The sequence below is a fragment of the Lissotriton vulgaris genome, chromosome 5, assembly GCF_964263255.1.
Source record: "Lissotriton vulgaris chromosome 5, aLisVul1.2, whole genome shotgun sequence".
Taxonomy (NCBI): domain Eukaryota; kingdom Metazoa; phylum Chordata; class Amphibia; order Caudata; family Salamandridae; genus Lissotriton; species Lissotriton vulgaris.
In genome coordinates this window covers 168,334,420-168,353,379 of record NC_141693.1, presented here as the reverse complement: position 1 = coordinate 168,353,379, position 18,960 = coordinate 168,334,420, and the positions used below count along the sequence as shown (strand labels likewise).

At 44.1% G+C, this 18,960-nt stretch overlaps 1 protein-coding gene across 1 annotated transcript in view; it reads left to right on the top strand.

Annotated features, from left to right (window-relative positions):
* The window catches only part of PAPPA (pappalysin 1), an 870,469-nt gene that overhangs the window by 305,462 nt on the left and 546,047 nt on the right, over nt 1-18,960 (top strand). Inside the window, exon 3 of the mRNA XM_086921096.1 lies at nt 7,080-7,225. Coding sequence (XP_086777222.1) covers nt 7,080-7,225 — 146 coding nt within the window. The remainder of the gene's footprint in view (nt 1-7,079; nt 7,226-18,960) is intronic.

Here is an 18,960-nt window from a genome sequence, read left to right as displayed (position 1 = left end):
TTAAATGCAGCCAAGCTGAGACTTATGAACGAGGGCCCCACGCACAGAGCAGGTCACACACTTGATCTAATTTTTTCTACTATTAACTATGTGAAGGCAGAGGCACCACTACCATTAGTCTGGTCAGACCATTCACTGATCCTATTTAAATTAAATATAGCGGCTGACAGACCTGCTACAAGCAAATGCTCTTTCATGAAGAGACAATGGAAGAAGCTAGTCCCTGCTAACATGGGCCCTGTTTTGGCTCAGAACATTCCATCTCTTACCTCAAATGTTAACATAGACGCACAGCTACTCAGTGATTGGGTCGGGAATATGGTGTCTTCCATTGCACCGGCTACACGCGCAATATCTAAATGGGATTCCCCCTCCGCTCACTGGTTCTCTCAGGACCGTAGAGTAGAGAAAGCAGCCTGCAAGAGGCTGGAGAGACTTTGGAGGGTAAACTACGGGCCCTTAGAAAAAGCTCGATATAAGGAAGCATCCAAAAAACTCCAGAAGGCTATTAGAAAGGCAAAAAAACAGTGTTACGCTGATTCAATTCAGCAGGCAGAACACTCGAGCAAAGAAATCTTTAAGGTGGTACAGTCCTTTTTTGAACCTAAGTGTGTTGAGAGGGAGGTTTCCCCGTCAACCACTCTGTGCGAAAACATCTCAGAGTTTTTTGACCATAAAATTAAACAAGTCTATGAGTCCTTTGGGCCGGAGAAGAAAATGATGAAAACGGATATGGCTATCATAGGGGTGGCTGGTGAAACCCTAGCACAATTCCAGCAGATATCCCTGAGTGTGGTCATGCAAGAACTAAGTCGCTGCAAGTCAGGGTCACGCTTCTCGGGTTCGATGCTTGGACTACAGCGGCGACACCCTTACGATGCGACGGCAGCAGCTCCAGCGGCGACTCTCTTTTTCCACGATGCGTGAAGCTTCCGTTCGACAACTACAGCAGCGTCATCCAAAATGCGACAGCAGCAGCTCCGACGGTGGCGTGCTTCTCGGGGATGTAAGTTGCTCTTGGTGGATGCGGTGCAGTGCGACGGTTCCAGCGGTGAAACCTTCCTTCAGAATTGCGACGGCAGGCACAGCAACGTTGACACGCTCTGACCTCATTGCGAGATTCTTCTCCTGATGCGGTGCAGTGTGACAACTACAGCGGCGACACCCTCCTTTGGAGTTGCGACGGCAGCAGCTGCGACGGCAACACGCTTCCACTTCATTGCGGCACGCTTCTCTCCGATGCAGTGAAGTGCGACAGTTCCAGCGGCAACACCCTCCTTCGGAGTTGTGACGGCAAGCACAGCGACGGCGACACGCTTCTTTTCGTTGTCGCGCTTCTAGCTCCTGGCTCTGATTAACTCATTAACCCCTGGCAGCCTAGGGACTCTTGAAAATACCCCACATGCTTCAGTCCTTGGTGCCAGGTAAAGCCTATCATCATCAGTGATCATAGCCCTCTGATTGATACAGTTCTAAAACTAAGAGCCAAAGGGGAACTTCTGTATAGCTTAGTACTGTTTTGGAATAATGAGTCATGATGAGAAAAACTGCAATGCACACTCCCCACCCAGTAGCCAAGTTTCAATTGTGACAAACACATTCTGAAAAAGTAGCCTCTGTAGAAGCAAATCCCATCAAAAAACCTTTCAGTGTGAAAATCAGTGTTGGCTTTTGGGCGATGCGAGCGGTCCCACCGCACCAGGTGTCAAGGTCAGGGGGGTGCCATTTGTGCTCTGAAATCTGCGCCAGTTGCACTTCCCAGAAGCCTGCACTGTTGAACACTGTTTTCCTTCTTTCTTTACCACAATGTTAATCTTTGTAGAAATATAAGAGAGAGAACAGTGTTAAACAGACCTGAATGCACGTTTTTATGCCCACCCATGCGCTGCAGTAAATATCTGCTTTTGCTTTTGGGCTATAAAATAAAATGTTTTGCGTGTATGTGCGGGTGTTTCATTTAATTGATCTAGCCACATAGAGCCGAGCTCTGCTCTCTACTCTTCTTACCCCCTTGGTTACTAGAGATGTACGCCAGCTCAATTTTATGCAATTCACTTTCGGTTTGTGAATTGAAACAAATGAAGTTGTAGGCAGGGCTGTCTCTGTGGCGGTGCAACATATATTATGATTTTAGAAGCACCTGCTGCTTCCTTCTTTGCCTCCAGCAATTTTCAGCCAACAATAAACATATCACAATCACTCTGGTGATAATGTTCTTTCAGGAGAGAGACTGGAGTTTTGTCTAGTGGAAGTGTTGATGCATGGTAAGGTAGCACAGAGGGTTAATATGCCTGCGGCAAAGAACGTGTACCATGCACATCACAAAGAGCATGTAATGTAAATAAGTCAGTAGGTTGCTGCTTTTATCAGAGATTCTATTGTTACTTGCAGTTTATATATTAAAATCCTAATGTAGAACAATGAGCAATTAACTGTCATCAAAGAGCTGCATGAAAACGGTATAGTATAGGTTAGAGCATTATGATTTTCTCCCCAGTCTTTCATTAGCCTAATGTTGCAAAATGGGTTCATTTAGGCAGAAATCAATTCTTATTATTAAAGAGAAACCCTATCCACAGTGTAAAGTTTGATATTCGAAGTTTGTGCTTCTCCAGCCCAAACGCTCTTAAACTATACTGCCTACAAGTATGGATGACATGACTCCTATTGTAGTCCTCTGTCTTATGTAATGTTTCCCATACACGGATTTACACGTTTAATTGGTTCAGTGGTGTAGCAAGGGGTAAAGAGGGGATGGATTGGTCCGCCCCAGGTGGCACGAGTTTTAGCAGAGGCGGCCTCCCCCGCTCTTCCCTGCCGTCTCAGGGCGCAATCCCCCCAACTCTTCAATTGGCCGCCAAGGGGCGGCAACTGCAGTGACCACCAAGGCAGCCAAAGGGCTAGCTACGTCACTGGATTGATTGTCTTTGTGTAATATGTGTGATGTAAAAGACTCTGACACCCTACACTGGTATCAGTGGTGTTATAAAACGAATGTAATGCATCTGTGAGAGAATAGTTATGGAGACTTGAGGGGCGCCGTTGAAGGGTGGTAGTGAGGGAATCCCTGACGGAAGTGTTCATTGGGGTGCGCCAACAAACTTTGTTGCACAGGGATCCACCAGTTACTAAAGCCGACTCTGGTGAAAAGTACTCCCCGAACAAGTTTCTGTGAGATTGTTTTCTCCAACTGAAGTTGTGCGAAGTTTACACATCATTTCACCCCTGTATAGAGACGTATGTAAGCTTCAACAAACTGTCAGTGAGTTTCAGTTTGCCGTACACACCTACTGGTAAACAAAATAAAACTTTACTTTACCATCTCTTTCGTTGTTTTATACAGAAAAGTGTATGCATGCTGCTCAATGCCGTTTATAGGTGTGTCCTCTGCAAATAGATGTGTATCTATAATTCTAGGTAGAACTGATTGTCTGAAGGTGCCATGACCTTCAAAGGAACACCACATGTGTTCCTGGCAGTTCCTTTCCAGGGATCAGGGTATATCTCTTTGTAGAGTGCTTGGGACGAGATGAAACCTCTGTATGCTGCTGTGCTGCAGACAGCTTGAATTATTAACATGATAAGTTTGCTTTGCCTTGCCTATGCTGGAATTCCTGTGCCTGCACTGCAGACCTTTCCGTAGGAGACAGCTGCTTTGTGTTAGGGGCATCGTTCCCTCTCTGTTATTTGTGATCTGTGGCGTCCCTTCTGTCAGTCCTTATGTATAGAGCCCCGCAACATTTCCCCGAAGGGAATCAGGATTATGACTCGGATCTGTAGATCCCTATGCCTTTGTTCTTACCTATTACCCTTGACCTCTGTGGGCCCGCTCTCGTTTCCTATTCGACTCATCACTCAGCCCCCATCTTTTTAAGTGTTAGGGACTGCGATCGATCGTAAAACAGCAGCTACATGCACCCTCCTTAACTGATTTGACGCTTTCTCCCCCCTCTATTCCCTTTTCTTCTATTTAAAACTTGCTGTGCACCTTATCCTGGGCCCTGACGAATTCATTGTGTTAGTCACTGTAGCTGAAGCACATATGCGCCCAGGAATCTAGGGTTCAATGATCCACTGGAGAAAAGCGGTACACGGCAGCCCAATTAGGGATGTTTTTTGAAAACCTGGATGGGGGATACATTTTAGTACTTGTATTAGGTTCCATGTCTCACCTTGCTACGCCACTTGTTCACTTCAAATAACTAAGGGCCCAATGTAGGTCACCAAATACCGGTCGGTAACGGCCGAATTCGGCCGTTACCGACCGATATTTGGTGATTGAGATGTAGGGGGCTATATTTTACAGAATCGGTAAATTTACCGATTAGGTAAATTTACCCATTCTGTAAAATACCGAATCGGTAATTTTACCGATTCGGAAATTCCTGATGTAGGTAGCACTGTTTCCAGTGCGACAGGCCTTTCAGATTCGGTATTTTACCACCCAATCCAATTGGGTGGTAAAATACCGAATCCAGGTGTGCATGCACATGTCTGCATGCACACCTATGCCATGTGACAGACAGACATGCCCTTAGGGCATGTCTGTGTGCCACATGGCACATATGCCTGTATTTGGGGTGCTAGAGGGTGTCAAAGTGACACCCCCTGCACCCTTGCTGGAATCAGTATTACCGAATCCCAGAACAGTATTCCTCTCTTCATTCTGTAGCACTAATTCTCCAACCCAGAGCATAGATAATTAATTCACTTTATAGCTGCTAATTGTGCATCCAGAATAGCATCAGTCTCCCGTTCAACCGTACTCATCTACTAAATCTACAGCACCCACATTCCCAATACGTTATCACAATTTGTATCACCTACCCAGCCACCCAAATTACCATTTATTACATCACTCTTTTTCCCAACAGGAGCAACGTATTTTCTCTCAAATAAATTCACTTAGCTGTTCACCCAGAACAGCGTTCATTACCTCATTCTACAGCAGCCAACTTTCCACCCAGAACGACATTCATGTACTCATTATACAACACCTCCTCACCACCAAAACAGCTTTCATCTCCTCATTCTGCAAGACTTATCTGCCCTTCCAGAATAGCATTCATCACTTAATTCCAGACAATGGTGTTAACATAGAAGAGACGGGGGACCAACTGTTCCGCCCCCATTCCTCACAGCCTTCACAGCCTCAGCTGGATGTTAGCAAGTAGAATCCTTGCATATTGTTGAATAGGTGTTAAATGAGACGTCACAGGTTGACCTTTAACACCGTGGCTGCCTTCCAATTGTTTCTGAGGGTGCAAAGGGAGTTGGCTACCAATCATTTACCTTTTGTTTGCTGCATTTAAACCTTAATGAGGTGTGAATCTATCTCCAGCCAAGCCCAAGTATGAACTGTAACTGATTGCCTAGACGGCTCGTACTAGTGTGAGGTGAATATATAGCATGAACTGAGTTTCTTTTCTTGGAGCTTTAGATATGTACTAAACGCCCAATAAAGATGTGTACACACATTGCTGGTGAGCTCCACTATCCGTGGTAACTCATTTGCCTCCCCCAAAATCATTTCTGGATGCATTGCAAATTTCATCAGCCTGTTCACACAGCACAACATTCATATTTTTCTACATCACTCACTTGCCCACCCAGAACAGAAGTCATTTCTTAATTGAAGACACCTCCATTGCCAACATCATTACCATCATCATTCATGACCTAATGTTACAGGTGTTTACCTCCATGGAGTGTATAACACACATCACCAAACGCTCCATGTTTCTCACCATCTTCCTCAGTGCAACACACCGTAGGGCTGGGATTGTATATGCCATGTTCTTTTCTGTTTGTCTGATTGAATTGAAAAGGAGGGATGCTTGGTTTGGTCGTCTCTCTAGATTAGTGGTCCGCGTTGGGTTGCATGTTGTGCTTGCATGTCGGCAGCAGCAAGCATAAACCTTATTCCTGTGCAGGAGCATGCCAAGTTAGTATTCATTGGAATCAGAACTGATCATTGCTTTCATTCACCCTTTTCTTGTTTGTGGTATGGGGGGGGTCATAGGTTTTAGCTGTGTATTCTTTGTGGTCTTGAGGCTGTTTAATTTCTTTTGATAGGTTACTAATTGGGACCCACTCCCATTACTCGCTACAAACAACCAGCGCAGAAGCAATAGTATTGCATCACAAGAGTTGGTATAATATGAGTCGTATCACTGACCACATGCTGACGTTGGTGGTAGGTGCCTTGCTCAACTTGGTTGTGATGCACTAGTGTTTAAACCCCACCACCTTCGCCCTGTTGAGAACTGACTTGAGGCTACTGACATTCATCTTTTCTCTTAAGAAGTTGCTTGGATATTTTGCCCTCGGAACAGGGCAGTTCTGGAATAAGCTATTGTCCTTTTTTATTTATTTTATTTATTTATTTATTTTGTGTGTTTTGTAAAGCGCAGCAGCTGCCCCAACGGGGCGTCCCGGCGCTGATAAATCATGGAACTGAGAGGCTAGGAACCAAGGGGGCATTATGTGGGGAAAAGATGACACACATACACATACGTGCTCTCAGGAGAGATTTCCCAGGCTAATGTGGGAATTCTATGTACTTGTGAACCTAAAATATGTAATTCTGTCTTAGATGGGTTCGGGCTGTATATATCTGAGCATTACCTATGCATTTGTGAGAGATCTGGGACAGTGCATTACTGATAAAATTCTTGTCTGTAGAATCAGATGGTAGAAGGTTCTGTGCAATTATGTGGTGCTAAATTCACAGGAAGACACCAAGAAGCTTTGTGATTGGGAGCATTGGAGATTTTATGTTGGGTTGTTGTGTAAACAAGTGAGTCCTGAATTGTGCCTTGGATGATGAGAGGCTCTCAGGTATTATTACCTTTTGTTGATAGCGGGACCCAAGCATGGAATTGCTCTTTTTTTGGTGATGATTAGTTGTGTCGAACAACAAGTAGCCTGGGCCGATTGCATCTGGTGTTCTGTGTGTACTATGTTTGTCAGAGAAGGGTGAATCACACTTCCCATATGGTGCTCACAGGAAGACATTAATGCATTCCGATACAGAGCACCTTCTGCAAACTCTAACCAAGTCTCTTTCTCTTTTTCAGGGCGTATTTGGATGTCAATGAACTTAAGACAATTCTCAAGTTAGATGGATCAACACACCTTAACATCTTCTTCGCAAATTCCTCCGAAGAGGAGCTGGCTGGAGTGGCTACTTGGCCCTGGGACAAGGAAGCTCTGACGCATCTAGGTGAGCGGGAAAAATAGCGGTGAATGCTTCATTGTGAGCTAACAGCTCAGTATCTGCCTTATCTCTCCTAGAGTTGTATTTCAAGCATGGAAACGAGATTGCACGAGCCCATTTCCTGGCTCTCAGTCAGGAAAATATTAGGTTCCAAGCTCGAAGTATATTGTGCTGTCTTCATGATGGCAGGCTGAAAATATTTGAAATTTTTCAGTGCACTTATTTTTTGTTTTTGTTTTACTTTGTTCTTAAGGTACAAAAAAGGAGAGTGGCGCTATGGAGGTGGGCGCAAGTGACACCTTAGGTCTACTTTCTCTAAATGGGAATAAATCTTCATAGTTTGGTTCCTTCATCAGCACGTGTCTTGTATGAGGGATTTTCAGTTTGTAATTCGAATTGCATTTGGACAACTTTCTATAGACTATGAAACCATAATATCTATTCAAATCTGTTCTCGTCGGTCAAAGCCGTTTCTCCAAACTACCTAAGCCTTTACTCACATTGTACATTTTGCACATATATGAATTATGTAATTTTTTGTTTGTTATTATTATCAGTGTATACCTGTCTGAAGCTTTATACATATCTAAATGAAATCACAAACTTTACTTAACTTTTTTCATGCTGTCTTGAACGTTTGTATGAATCTATCTGCATATTTTTAATAATACAGCTGAACTCTTTTGTACACTTCCTTTAACACATAAGCTGAATATATTTGCACATCTACTACACCTTTTAGCAAGCACATCGCCGTTTCTAACTGTTTTTTCAGGACGGTTTATGACGGGTTCATTCACAAGTTTACAAGCACATTTAACTTAAGCATTTCTACCCACGAATTGTTTATCATACGTGGCTTCACATTTTTGCACGCATGTCTGAGTAAATGCACACAACTTTCAAGTGCTTATATTCAGCTGCCTCTACCATTTCACTTACCAATGTGGACACTTCTATTCACTCTTATGGACACGCTTTACACAGCTATTTACAATTTATAGCTTTTTTCTGAGGACTTTTACATTCCTATAAAACTCTTTTACAGACTTGTGAAAACAACTATCTGGTCACTTTTGTACGCCTGTCTCAACACTTCAACTTGCATATTTGAATGCTTGCAGGCCCATCGGGACATACCCATAAAAAGCACATGAATGAATACCCGTCTTACAGTCCTTAGAAATTACATGAACATTTTCATATAAGTCTATAACTACACATTTACGCACAAGCTTGAAACAATTACTTTCCTACCAATACATTTACACATACTTTTGAATAACATTACAGACTCGTGTAAAATACCCTTTTGTAATGTATATTAATACTATTATTTACACACCTATCAGACCACTTGTAGGTTCCATTGTTGAACACTATTACGTCAACATCGCATTACCTTCCCATGGACGTCATAGTTAATACAATAAGCAAAGAATAACATTTATGACAACTTTGCCTTTCCTCCTAACAATAGGGATCAGTGATTGCACAGCTTACCAATAAACAAGACCATCAGCAGCGGCTCCTCCGCTGAGGCGGCGAAGCATCGCCTCACTGCTCCAAGAGCAGTGCAAATGAAAAATAAGATGATCATAACACAAAGTTATCATCATTTTATTTTTAGTATTAAGCTTGCTGCCAGGTTAGGACGAGAGTGCACACAGTAACACTAGAGATGGTCGACACAAAGAGCAAGGTATTCTACCCAACACACTGACTACTACCCGTCATTTCATTATGGGGCTCAGCACCCTTTCTTTGTGTGATATCGCATGCGACCTCTGCCTGGCTCTTGTAACTGTTACCCACTGAGAACTTTTTCAAAGGCTTTTCCGCACTCATACAATCATCCTCACTATGTTTCCCCTACAGAAGTGTTGGTGATGTATAAGACCCCCACATCATATACTTGACTCTCTAAATCTATGATCAGTGAAATTCTGCATCCCTAACGGGCAACTGGCAGATTGGATGTCATTCCCAATACCCTACTTACCATTTCTGTTGTCTTCACATCTCCATCAGTCAATGCCCCAACATGAGTGTCATCTCACATAGTTAGACTTTGTTGTGTTTGTTCACAGAAACACTAGTACATATCCTCACTTGAGGGTTTTCGGATTTTTTTTTGCCAGAACAGTAATCAACTTCACATGGGAATGCATTAGATGTGTTTGGATCAATATTTTTCTTGCGGATGTCAGACTACATGCTTCCTCCCTAGAGGCCGTCGTTTGGCAGTGACCTGCTTGTGGCTTCTTGTGGAAGTTGTGTCTTTTTCTGTGGTTGTTCGTTCTTTCTTTTACTTCAAGTGCTGCACTTTAATGGAAAGAATTTGGTTTCTGATGTGTGTTGTGATCAAAAATAGCACCCGTTGGGAGTCAAAGGAAAGCAAGGCTGGGCTTCAGTATCTGAGCTAGCTATGGTTCAAGGGCTCTTCATTTCCTGGAATGACTATATTACATATGATGCTTGTAGAGCTGAGGGCACCTTTGAAATAATTGTGTTCATTCTTTTTGGGCTTTCATAGGAGGGAGCAGATAAGTTATTGATTAAAAGCCGCAGATGTTTTTCTATAGTGAGGGGAAATTGAACTGGTGAATTCCCTTCTGATTTAGCTCTTCCAAATTAAATATGAGATTTTTTGTTACCACACAGTCTTAAATCAGGCGTTTAGACACTTTGCATTACGCTAGTCCATTTCACGTCTGGCCACAGACTTTCTCTCACTTTTATAAGTGCTTGCTCACTTTACTTGAACACTTTAGCTATTATCTCACCATGTTCACACATTTATACGAATGTTTGGCCATATTGGCCTCCACACCTTCAAGTGTTTGTTGAACTTCTTTTCATGTTGTTTGAACACTTTTTTACATGTATTTAAGCACATTCAAATGTTTATTTAGGAACATTTGCACAACTATCCAAACACGTCTTTAGAGTTACCAATACTTTTCGCCTTTCTTCAAAGGCTGCATTTTGCTCCTGTACAACCACTTTGTCCTGACACTTCCACAGAGGAGTGGAACCTTCTAGTCTCGAGTTTCTTCTTTCTACCCGTGCAGGAAAAACATGCAAGTTAGCAAAAGGAAACTGCTGGTCTGGCACAAACAAAACGCAGAGGAAAAATAAAAGACATTAATAAATATTATATCACGCAGGTCGACTGAAGAAGATACTTTTCTTGGCTCATTGCCCTGATGTTGCGGTAACTCCATCCTACCATCCTCCACTCTTGGCCGATGAAGGTCTACAGTGGTTTCTGTATAAACAATCAATCTCCAGGCAGTTCATGCAATATTCTCAACAGACGCAAAATACAAGCCATGAGTTCTGTGAATTGTTCAGGCCTTGTCAGAGCCAAGCGTGTGAACATTTCCTGGCTCCAGTTAGGAATACAGGCCCCACTTCTTTGCTGGATTCAGATGCTTCTCCAAATTCTGTCTCCACGCAGCTCAAACTTAATTCAGCAGAACGGTCATTAGAGGTCTCACCATCAACGTGTTTCACAGGAGTGTCCAATACTGTTGACGAGTACCACAGTCAAGCCAGATTTTCAGGATACCCACATGAGATAAATTTACTTACAATGAATCTAAATAAAATTAAAATTCAGTGGTTATCTTGAAAGTAAGCAACAGTCAGTTCAGCACGTCTTTGGTAACTGAACTGTTGTCTGCTGAAGGTTGCTTGCATCCGTTTCAGAAGGGTCTGGCAGTGCAAGCACAGCCACCTTGGTTTTGGCTTCTACTCTTTAGCTAAAGTGGTTTTGTAGCCTTAGGTTGAAAAGCGAGTGATATAGCCACCTCGATCATTATCTGCGTGTGGGGACACCTGGCTGTGCAGTCAGTAAAAGTCTTCAGAGAGAACTATGATGAGATTCACCAACCTGTAAAGCTTAACCAGGTTCAATTATGCTCAGTTTGTGTGTCTTGATGTACTCAACAATGACAAACATGATATCTGAAATCCAAGGAACTGCTGTTTCTTCACAGAACTCTCTTCTGCTTTAACTAAGGAAACTTACCGCCACACACTGCCTTCAGATAACACCTCTAAGTCTACATTTTAGGTATTTCATAACCACAAATACAAATGCCCACACTAGATCCAAGTTAGATTATTTATATTGCATTGCAACTGCTGCCTTCCTTGTTCACCATTTCAATCCATACCCCAGCTTGATGTAAAACTGTCATTTTATGTCCAAACACTTTTCTAGTTGAGGCGTGCTGTATACATGGCACAAATAATCCTCTTTAATTATTATCCTCAAAGCCTCTCCCCTAGAAGATTTCTATATTTCTGGCCCTTTCACCTGTACTTATTTTTTATGTTCACATACATCTTTTAACAGATCATTATAAAATATGGCTAAAAAACACATTTTTGTGGTCCAACCATTTTGGCTCTTAGTGAGCCTGTCTGGGTCCCTCTAAGGTGCTTTGTTTACACATTACCCTTCCCAGTGGTTCTGGAACAATATAGCTTCTAGAGTATGTGCTCGCCACATCATCTTAATTGTTGGAGACAATGCCTCTGTAGCCCAAAGAAAACTCCTTATATTGCGCTGTGAGACCTTTTGTATAATTGCAATCTGAACATCCTCAATTTGCGGGAAAAAAATGAAGGTGCTGAAATTGGTTGCCCCACATATATATCACTTGGGCTGCATCTCCTAGTGTTAGGTGTCTCCACATTGCATTACGTTTTTTGCATACATGCCCCTGCAAATTGATAGGATTGCTAATAGCTGCTGAATGATTATGGTTTCAGTTTAGGATAGATACATATTAAATTTGCCTTCCAGTATTGGCGGAAGTCTATCAGCTCCTTTTTGGGACAAGGAACATTTCTAAAACAACATTTAAATGTGTTTCTTAATTTAGAATGATTGCATACTCTTCAAATCCGCAGTAGCAATTACTTTAACAAACCGAATTCTGCTGTCAGAACTTCACAAATTTTCACCACAGTACAGGTCTCACCTTCCAAGAGAAACCAGAGATCTTTGTCAGTCCTCTATTGAATAAACTAATATAGGCAAAGTGAAAAGTGATCATTTTTATGGGCTTAGACAATGAATAAAATGAATGGGGCGTTTGTAGAGTGTGTGGCTACCTGGAGGCCTCCCAGAGCTAGGCAAAACGACTAAGTTAGTGGACAGAGCATGATGATATATTACAGGAAGAGGAAGGTTTTAAGCTGTTTCCTGAAAGAGCAGTGACTAGGTTTGTTTCAGAGATGGAGAGGAAGAGCGTTCCAAAGTCTGCCTGCGTTCAAGGAAAAAAGTCTGCCGCCACGTCTAGATCGTTTGATTCTAGGGGTAGCGATGAGGTCAAGGTCATCCGAGCGCAGTTTTCTCCTGGCTTTTTATGGTCGAATTATGGCTGAGAGCAGGGGCTGACCTTTCCCCTGAAGAGATTTATGGACGATGTAGAGTGATTTGAAACTGATTCGCTCTTTCACAAGCAGCCAGTGAGGGAGGCGAAGGGCGGGTTTTGCAGAAGACAGTTTGGGGTTCCCGTCAGCAGTCTGGCAGCGTAGTTCTGGATGACCTGCAATCAGTTGATGAATGAAGTAGGGTCTCCCAGATAGAGCGCGTTACCATAGTCAAGTCTGGAGAGCAAGATAGACTGGACCATGGTTTTCTTGGCTTGGGGAGGGAGCAGGGGGAGGACTTTTCTTGCCGTTCTGATCAGGCCGAAGCAAGTTGCCACTGACTTGCTGGCTTGCACTTGGAAAGTCAGGTTATTATCTAGCCAGATGCCTAGGCTCTTTATTTCTAGTTTAGGAATTGGGACTGGGCCCATACATACTGGCCAGATGGTTCTGAGTGCCGTATTATCAAAGTTGCCCACGGTCATGACCTCGTTCTTTCCTCCATTTAATTTCAGGTGGGAGGACCCCATCCAGTTTACCACTTCCGTGAGACAGACTTTCAAGGTCGTGGAGTGAGGTGAAGATTGGTTTAAGGCTACGACCAGTTGGGTGTCATCGGCATAGGTAACCATATGGATCCCAAAAGGAGCCACAATGGATGCCAAAGGGACCATATACGCGTTAAAGAGCGTCGGGCTTAGCGACGAACCCTGTGGAACACCGCACTGGAGAGGCTGGGGTTTGGAGCTCATGCCATCTTCAAAGACCTGAAACGTACAGCCTTCCAAGAAGGAGCGCAGCCAACTCAAGGCAATACCGGCTACTCCTAGCTCGCCCAGGCGGCGAAGCAAAACCTGGTGATTCACTGCATCGAAGGCTGCGCTCAGGTCTAAAAGAATGATGGCCTCCTGCATCTAAAAGTCTCCTGCTTTCCTCCACAACCACCAGCAGAGCAGTCTCCGTGCTCTGCCCGGGTCGAAAGCCTGTTTGGGAAGGATGTAACAGGTTGGAGGTTTCCAGGAACTCAGAGAGGATGTGGTTTACACATTACTCAGTGATTTTTGAGATTCCTGGTAAGAGGGAGATAGGGCGGTAGTTGCCCAAATCTACGGGATCGAGGTGTGGTTTTTTAAGAAGGGTCTTGACCTTTGCTCCCTTCCACAAAAGGGGGACTACTCCTGAATCAAGGGAGGCATTGATAGTATCGGTGATTCTGGGGCAGATAATAGAAGCGACTTTGGTTAAGATGTTCATAGGCGCCGGGTCACTAGGTGAGCCACTTTTTACTGTAGGCAACAGTGATAGGAGCGTCTCCAGGGTATAGGGGGGAACATTTTCCAGGTGATGAGTAGTGGAAGGAGGGTCTGCTATAGGAAACGTCGCTAAAGGATCAATTGGGGGAAGGGTTTTTAGAATGTTCTGAATTTTATTGTCAAAGAACTCGGCCTAGTTTTCGCAGCAGGTTCCATGGGGGTCCGCTGGGACGGGGGGACTGGACATTTAAGGAGTCTTACTATAATGGCAAAGGTCTCTCTAGGGGAGTTGGCGGCTTGCTGGATTTTTCCCTCGTAATAGGTTGTCTGAGCTTTCCTCATTTCATCTCTGTAGTTGTGTATAGCTTCCCTATAAGTGAGCTTGCTTTCCGTGGAGAGGTCAGCCCTCCATCTTCTTTCTAATACTTTACAGCTCTGTTTCAGAGTGTGCATTTCAGCTGAGTACCAAGGCGACCTGGTGGAACCGTGCTTTTTGGTGATCCAGACTTTAGGGAGGACGGTGTTCAAGGAGTCATCTATCCAGCTGCAGAGGGTATTGTACATAGTCAACGGGCATGGAGTGGACTGGGGTATATTCTTTCCCAGTTCATGGATCCACTTCTTCTGAGGGAGCTTCGACCAGGGGCGGATGAAGGTCCGAGTGGGAGGGACTGGGGAGAGAAAGATTTGGGGTGCCAGGAGAGAGGAACCAAATGGTGGTCAGACCAGGGGATAGGGATCGGGTCATTAGCCTTTAGGGTCTCAAATGAGAGAACACTGGGTCAAGGCAGTGTCCCTGCGAGTGTGTGGGAAGGAAAACTTTTTGCTCCAACTGGATGGATGCAAGGTCTTTAGCTGGTTCAACTGCTACTGTGGACCTAGCATCATAAAAGTGAAGAAGCAGTGCCACCTTAAAGTCATTGATGATTATTTGTTTAGTCTGGGCAACTTAAAGGCTTTCCAAGTGATGCTCCATGACCACTCTGCAGCGTTCAACACTGTGTGTCAATCAATACTCATCAGCTTCATGGAAAATTGCATTGGGTTTTGGGGTTGTGTACTGAATTGCTTCAGTTGTATTCAGCAGAATCACTCAAAAGGTGGTTAAAAAAGAGGGTTCGGAGGCATGTGGCAATGGCCCAACATGCTGGATTCTTGATCCAGCATCTCCTTTCTGTCCGCCTCCATCCATTATCATCTTGAAGTTGCTGCCACCTGAAGGGTGAACAACTATTTACCCCAAGGCACAGAGGTAGTGGATCACTGCTGGCGCTGGCAATCCAGTCTGTGAGGCAACAAGTGACTGAAAATGAGAAATATGAGCTACAAGGTGGGTGGCTAGAACATCAGTACAGAGACTGAAGGTTGATACCGGTGCGGTGTGTGTGTTGTCCCTTACAGGGGAGAGTCGGGTGGGTGCTGGAGTACTTGACCTATGGCAAATGTGGGGTAGGAGCCAGGGCCTTGAGTGGTGTTGACCCTGCGAAAGTTGCAAGCGGGAACCGTGTGTGCCACACCAGACTGGGGATGAGTGCCTTGGGCTTCTTCCCCAACTCCACACAGACAGAGCAGGAGTATCTTCTCCTTCGTCGTACACCTTGACAATGGGCCAGAGTGGTGTTGAGTCTTCAGGGGTCCAACCATGTGATGTGAGTCTTAATGCCATCTGGCTCGAGACGTAGCTGAACATCCAGAGGACGCTCCGGGTCTGGACTACTGGACCACGTGGCAGGGATAATCAGCAGTATAGTAGGTGCTCAATTGGCATTTTAAGGGGGGGGAGTGTGGCTGTTTAGGAGGGAGTGTGGAAATGCATTGGAAGAATCATGAGCCCGCCAGTGTGCAAAATTTGGACAATTTACGCTTGTGTAATTATGTGGAATTTCGGCAAAATTACACAAAATCCCGATCCATTATTTAGCGCTATATATTTGTGCGAAATGCATTATAATGCTTGCATTCTGTAGTGCTCCTGATTTACAATAAATGTTTACCGCAAATGGTGTGTTTGCAATGAATTGTAACCGTGCATTGCACGTACTTACACAAAGTGGCATAATGTTATATCAGGAATTTCCTGTAACAAGCGTAATGCGAAATTTCTGGAATTACATGAACTAAAGTAACGCAATGTATATTTTGTCCAGACCTTCGCACAGGATGGGCATGCTGCAGACTGAAATGTATAGTTCTCACAGGTCTAGATGCTTACTGGACTCAGGAATGAAACATGCAGTCTGGACAGCCCAATACAGTGGAGTGGCCTCCCCATAACCACCTCTGCTGGCTGAATGTCACCCTCCCTCTCCACAGTGGCCAAACTTTGATAACACAAAGGGGCTAATTTATATGTTCTCCACAATGGTAACAGTGTTCCCTCCCCGCCAACATAGTGGTCCACCTGCCCAATTTAAATGCAGGCGGACTATAGTTTTAATCATGGCAGAAACTACTCAGTCTCCACAAGATTAACCCTCTTCGATGGCCCTGTTGATTAAGGGACGTCGGAGGCATACCTCTAATTCCTCAAAACTGATTTAGATGGGTAGAAATTAGAGATTAGTCTTCATTGCCCCGTCAAAGCCAGGAAATCCCTGGTGGTAAGGGGGAGTAAAAACTGCTAAATGCATTTTTTGGTTTATTTAGAAAAAGGAAATCCGCTCTGGAATGTTCTGTTTGGTGTAAGGCTAGGTCATGTTGATAGAGTCCTGCCCTAAACTGCATTCTCAGTGACACAGGGGGAGGGAATAGGGCAACCCCACAGGAGACCCCAATGGTGGAGAAGCGAGCAACTTACCCGGTCAAAATGCAAGAGCCAAGCTGGGCCATGCGGATTGTACTCCCACCTTCAACTTCCCCTCCCAGAATCTTGAGATTCATTTCTAAACAAAGTGATGGGGGGCGGTTAGACATCATAATACACTGCTGTTGATCTTGGGTTTGCTTGCCTAGTTTGCCATACCGTAAAATACAATTCCATGGGGAAAAGCACAGCAGCCACATATGACTCCAGTATAGTTACAGCACTATTATTATTACTTTTTCAGATGGTTTTGGACAGGCTGCAAGGGAAAAGTGACCATGCGCACCCCATGAGTTAGGTTACTGAGGTAAAGCTTTGAATGTTGGGATTAAAGCAACTAATGCTTCTTGAGAGGATGAATAGGGTGGGGGAAGTTAGGGAGAATTGGAATATTAGGTTTACAGTTCAATATTGTTTAATGTTTGTTTTTCTCAGTTTTCATCACAGCAAGTACAGGCTTGCCATTGCAGCCCGTGTGAGTTGGTGCTTGCACCTCTCACAACAGATCTAGGTTTCCTTATATCAGGGATCACTATACTTAAAACCTATAAGTCACCCCTATGACAGTCTCTTCAGTCTTGAGGGAAGGGAGCTTGGTTATTAGTGTGAGGGTGTCCTTACATGAGCAGGACACCCCTAAAAAAAACAGAGTCGATTCTCCAGGCTTTGTAAGTGCGGTCAGCCATTTGAATACATATAGTGGACATCAGTCATTACAGTCAAATATAGTGGCTGCACCGAACCCGGTCATGTTTGGTATCAAACATGTTTGAATCATACACCAACTCTGATTCCAGTGTTGGACGTATAAACCCATGTACTGAAGGGCTCCCTTGGGGTACCCACCATGTACTACCGGTAACAGCCTTTCAGAGTCTGACAACAAGCTAGTACTGCTGTCCACCACAGACACAACTCTGCTCTTCTGCTGCTGAGCCAAGCTTGAGCAGGGGAAAGTAGAACAATAGGTTTCCTGTCGCAGGGAGGTGTGACTGATGGGGAAATACTGGCACCCTCCCAGGAGCATATAAATAAAACTCACCAGACATAGCGGGGCTGCTCAGAAACAGAGTGAAATGTATTTATTGGTACCAAAAGCATGCATCATTGCTAATTAGCAAGGAAGAAGTTAGATCTGCCACCTTAGGGTCTCTCAGACCACTTCTTCCCAGAGTGACAAGTTTCTAGGTCTTATATACTGTATAAAGTGCCATTTCAGCTGAACTAGAATAAGGCACCAAGCCAAATATGGCTGACATGGATGTGCAATGTCTGCACCATGCAAAACAGCCAGATATGGGCAGACCAGAAAGGCAGGCTCTGCACTGTGTAACATTTGCATATCATGTAGTCAAGACAAGCAAGGTGACCTGTAAGGGTGTACAGAATATCTTGTTGAAGCTTGTCCAGTCAAGGTCAGATAGGAAGCCATTTTGAGCTCCAGGCCTCATGTTTATGTGATCTTATATAATCATGAACTCTTTGGAAGTACATGCAAATGAATGTATATGGATATTCATATATATTTTGTAACAGTGACCACCTCCCAGACAGGACTTAATGTATTGGGCTGGAGTGGGGGCGCTTGTCAGCGCCACCGAACTGCTTTGAAGAGCACGTTTGGTGCAATCCTTGCATACTCCAGTTTGAGCCAGTTCAGGGAGCCGTAGACTCCTGCTCTGGTGCAAAACTGTGCGAAACAAAAGGGGATGATGGACGGAGCGTTTTTAGCAAATCAAACACTCACCCCCAGTCAACTGATTTGGTGCAAAACTGGACAAAGGACATGGGACCTTGTCCAGCCCCTCCTCTGGGAGGGACCGTAGAGTCGTTCCAACCATTTCCCTAGGGTACTTAAGGGCTAACCTGTGGGCAGCTATTCAGATTCATTGTGGGACTAGACTCAAGCCTGAAACCATGTCACTCTTTGACCGTCTGGACACTTAAACCTCGGTGGATTTTGCCTGGAACTGAGACTGTATCAAGGAAGACTCCTGCTGCTCCTAGTCTCGCTGTTCTGCAACTCTTCTTCGTCGTGCATGTCTGTGCTTCTTCCAGTATCTTTGTGCGAGACAACAAGGACCCCCTGATACAGTTTAATTTCCTGGGTCAGCGCAAATAGCATGTGTGAGTAAAGTACCCAGGCAAATTTGGTTAGAAACAACTAGCACATAATAAGTGGCATAGCCACAAGAAAGAAATATAACACTATTGTTTGTACATATCAAAATACAGATTTAATACAAATTATAGATACATTTGATAAAATTGGTACATCATTACACACAAAGGAT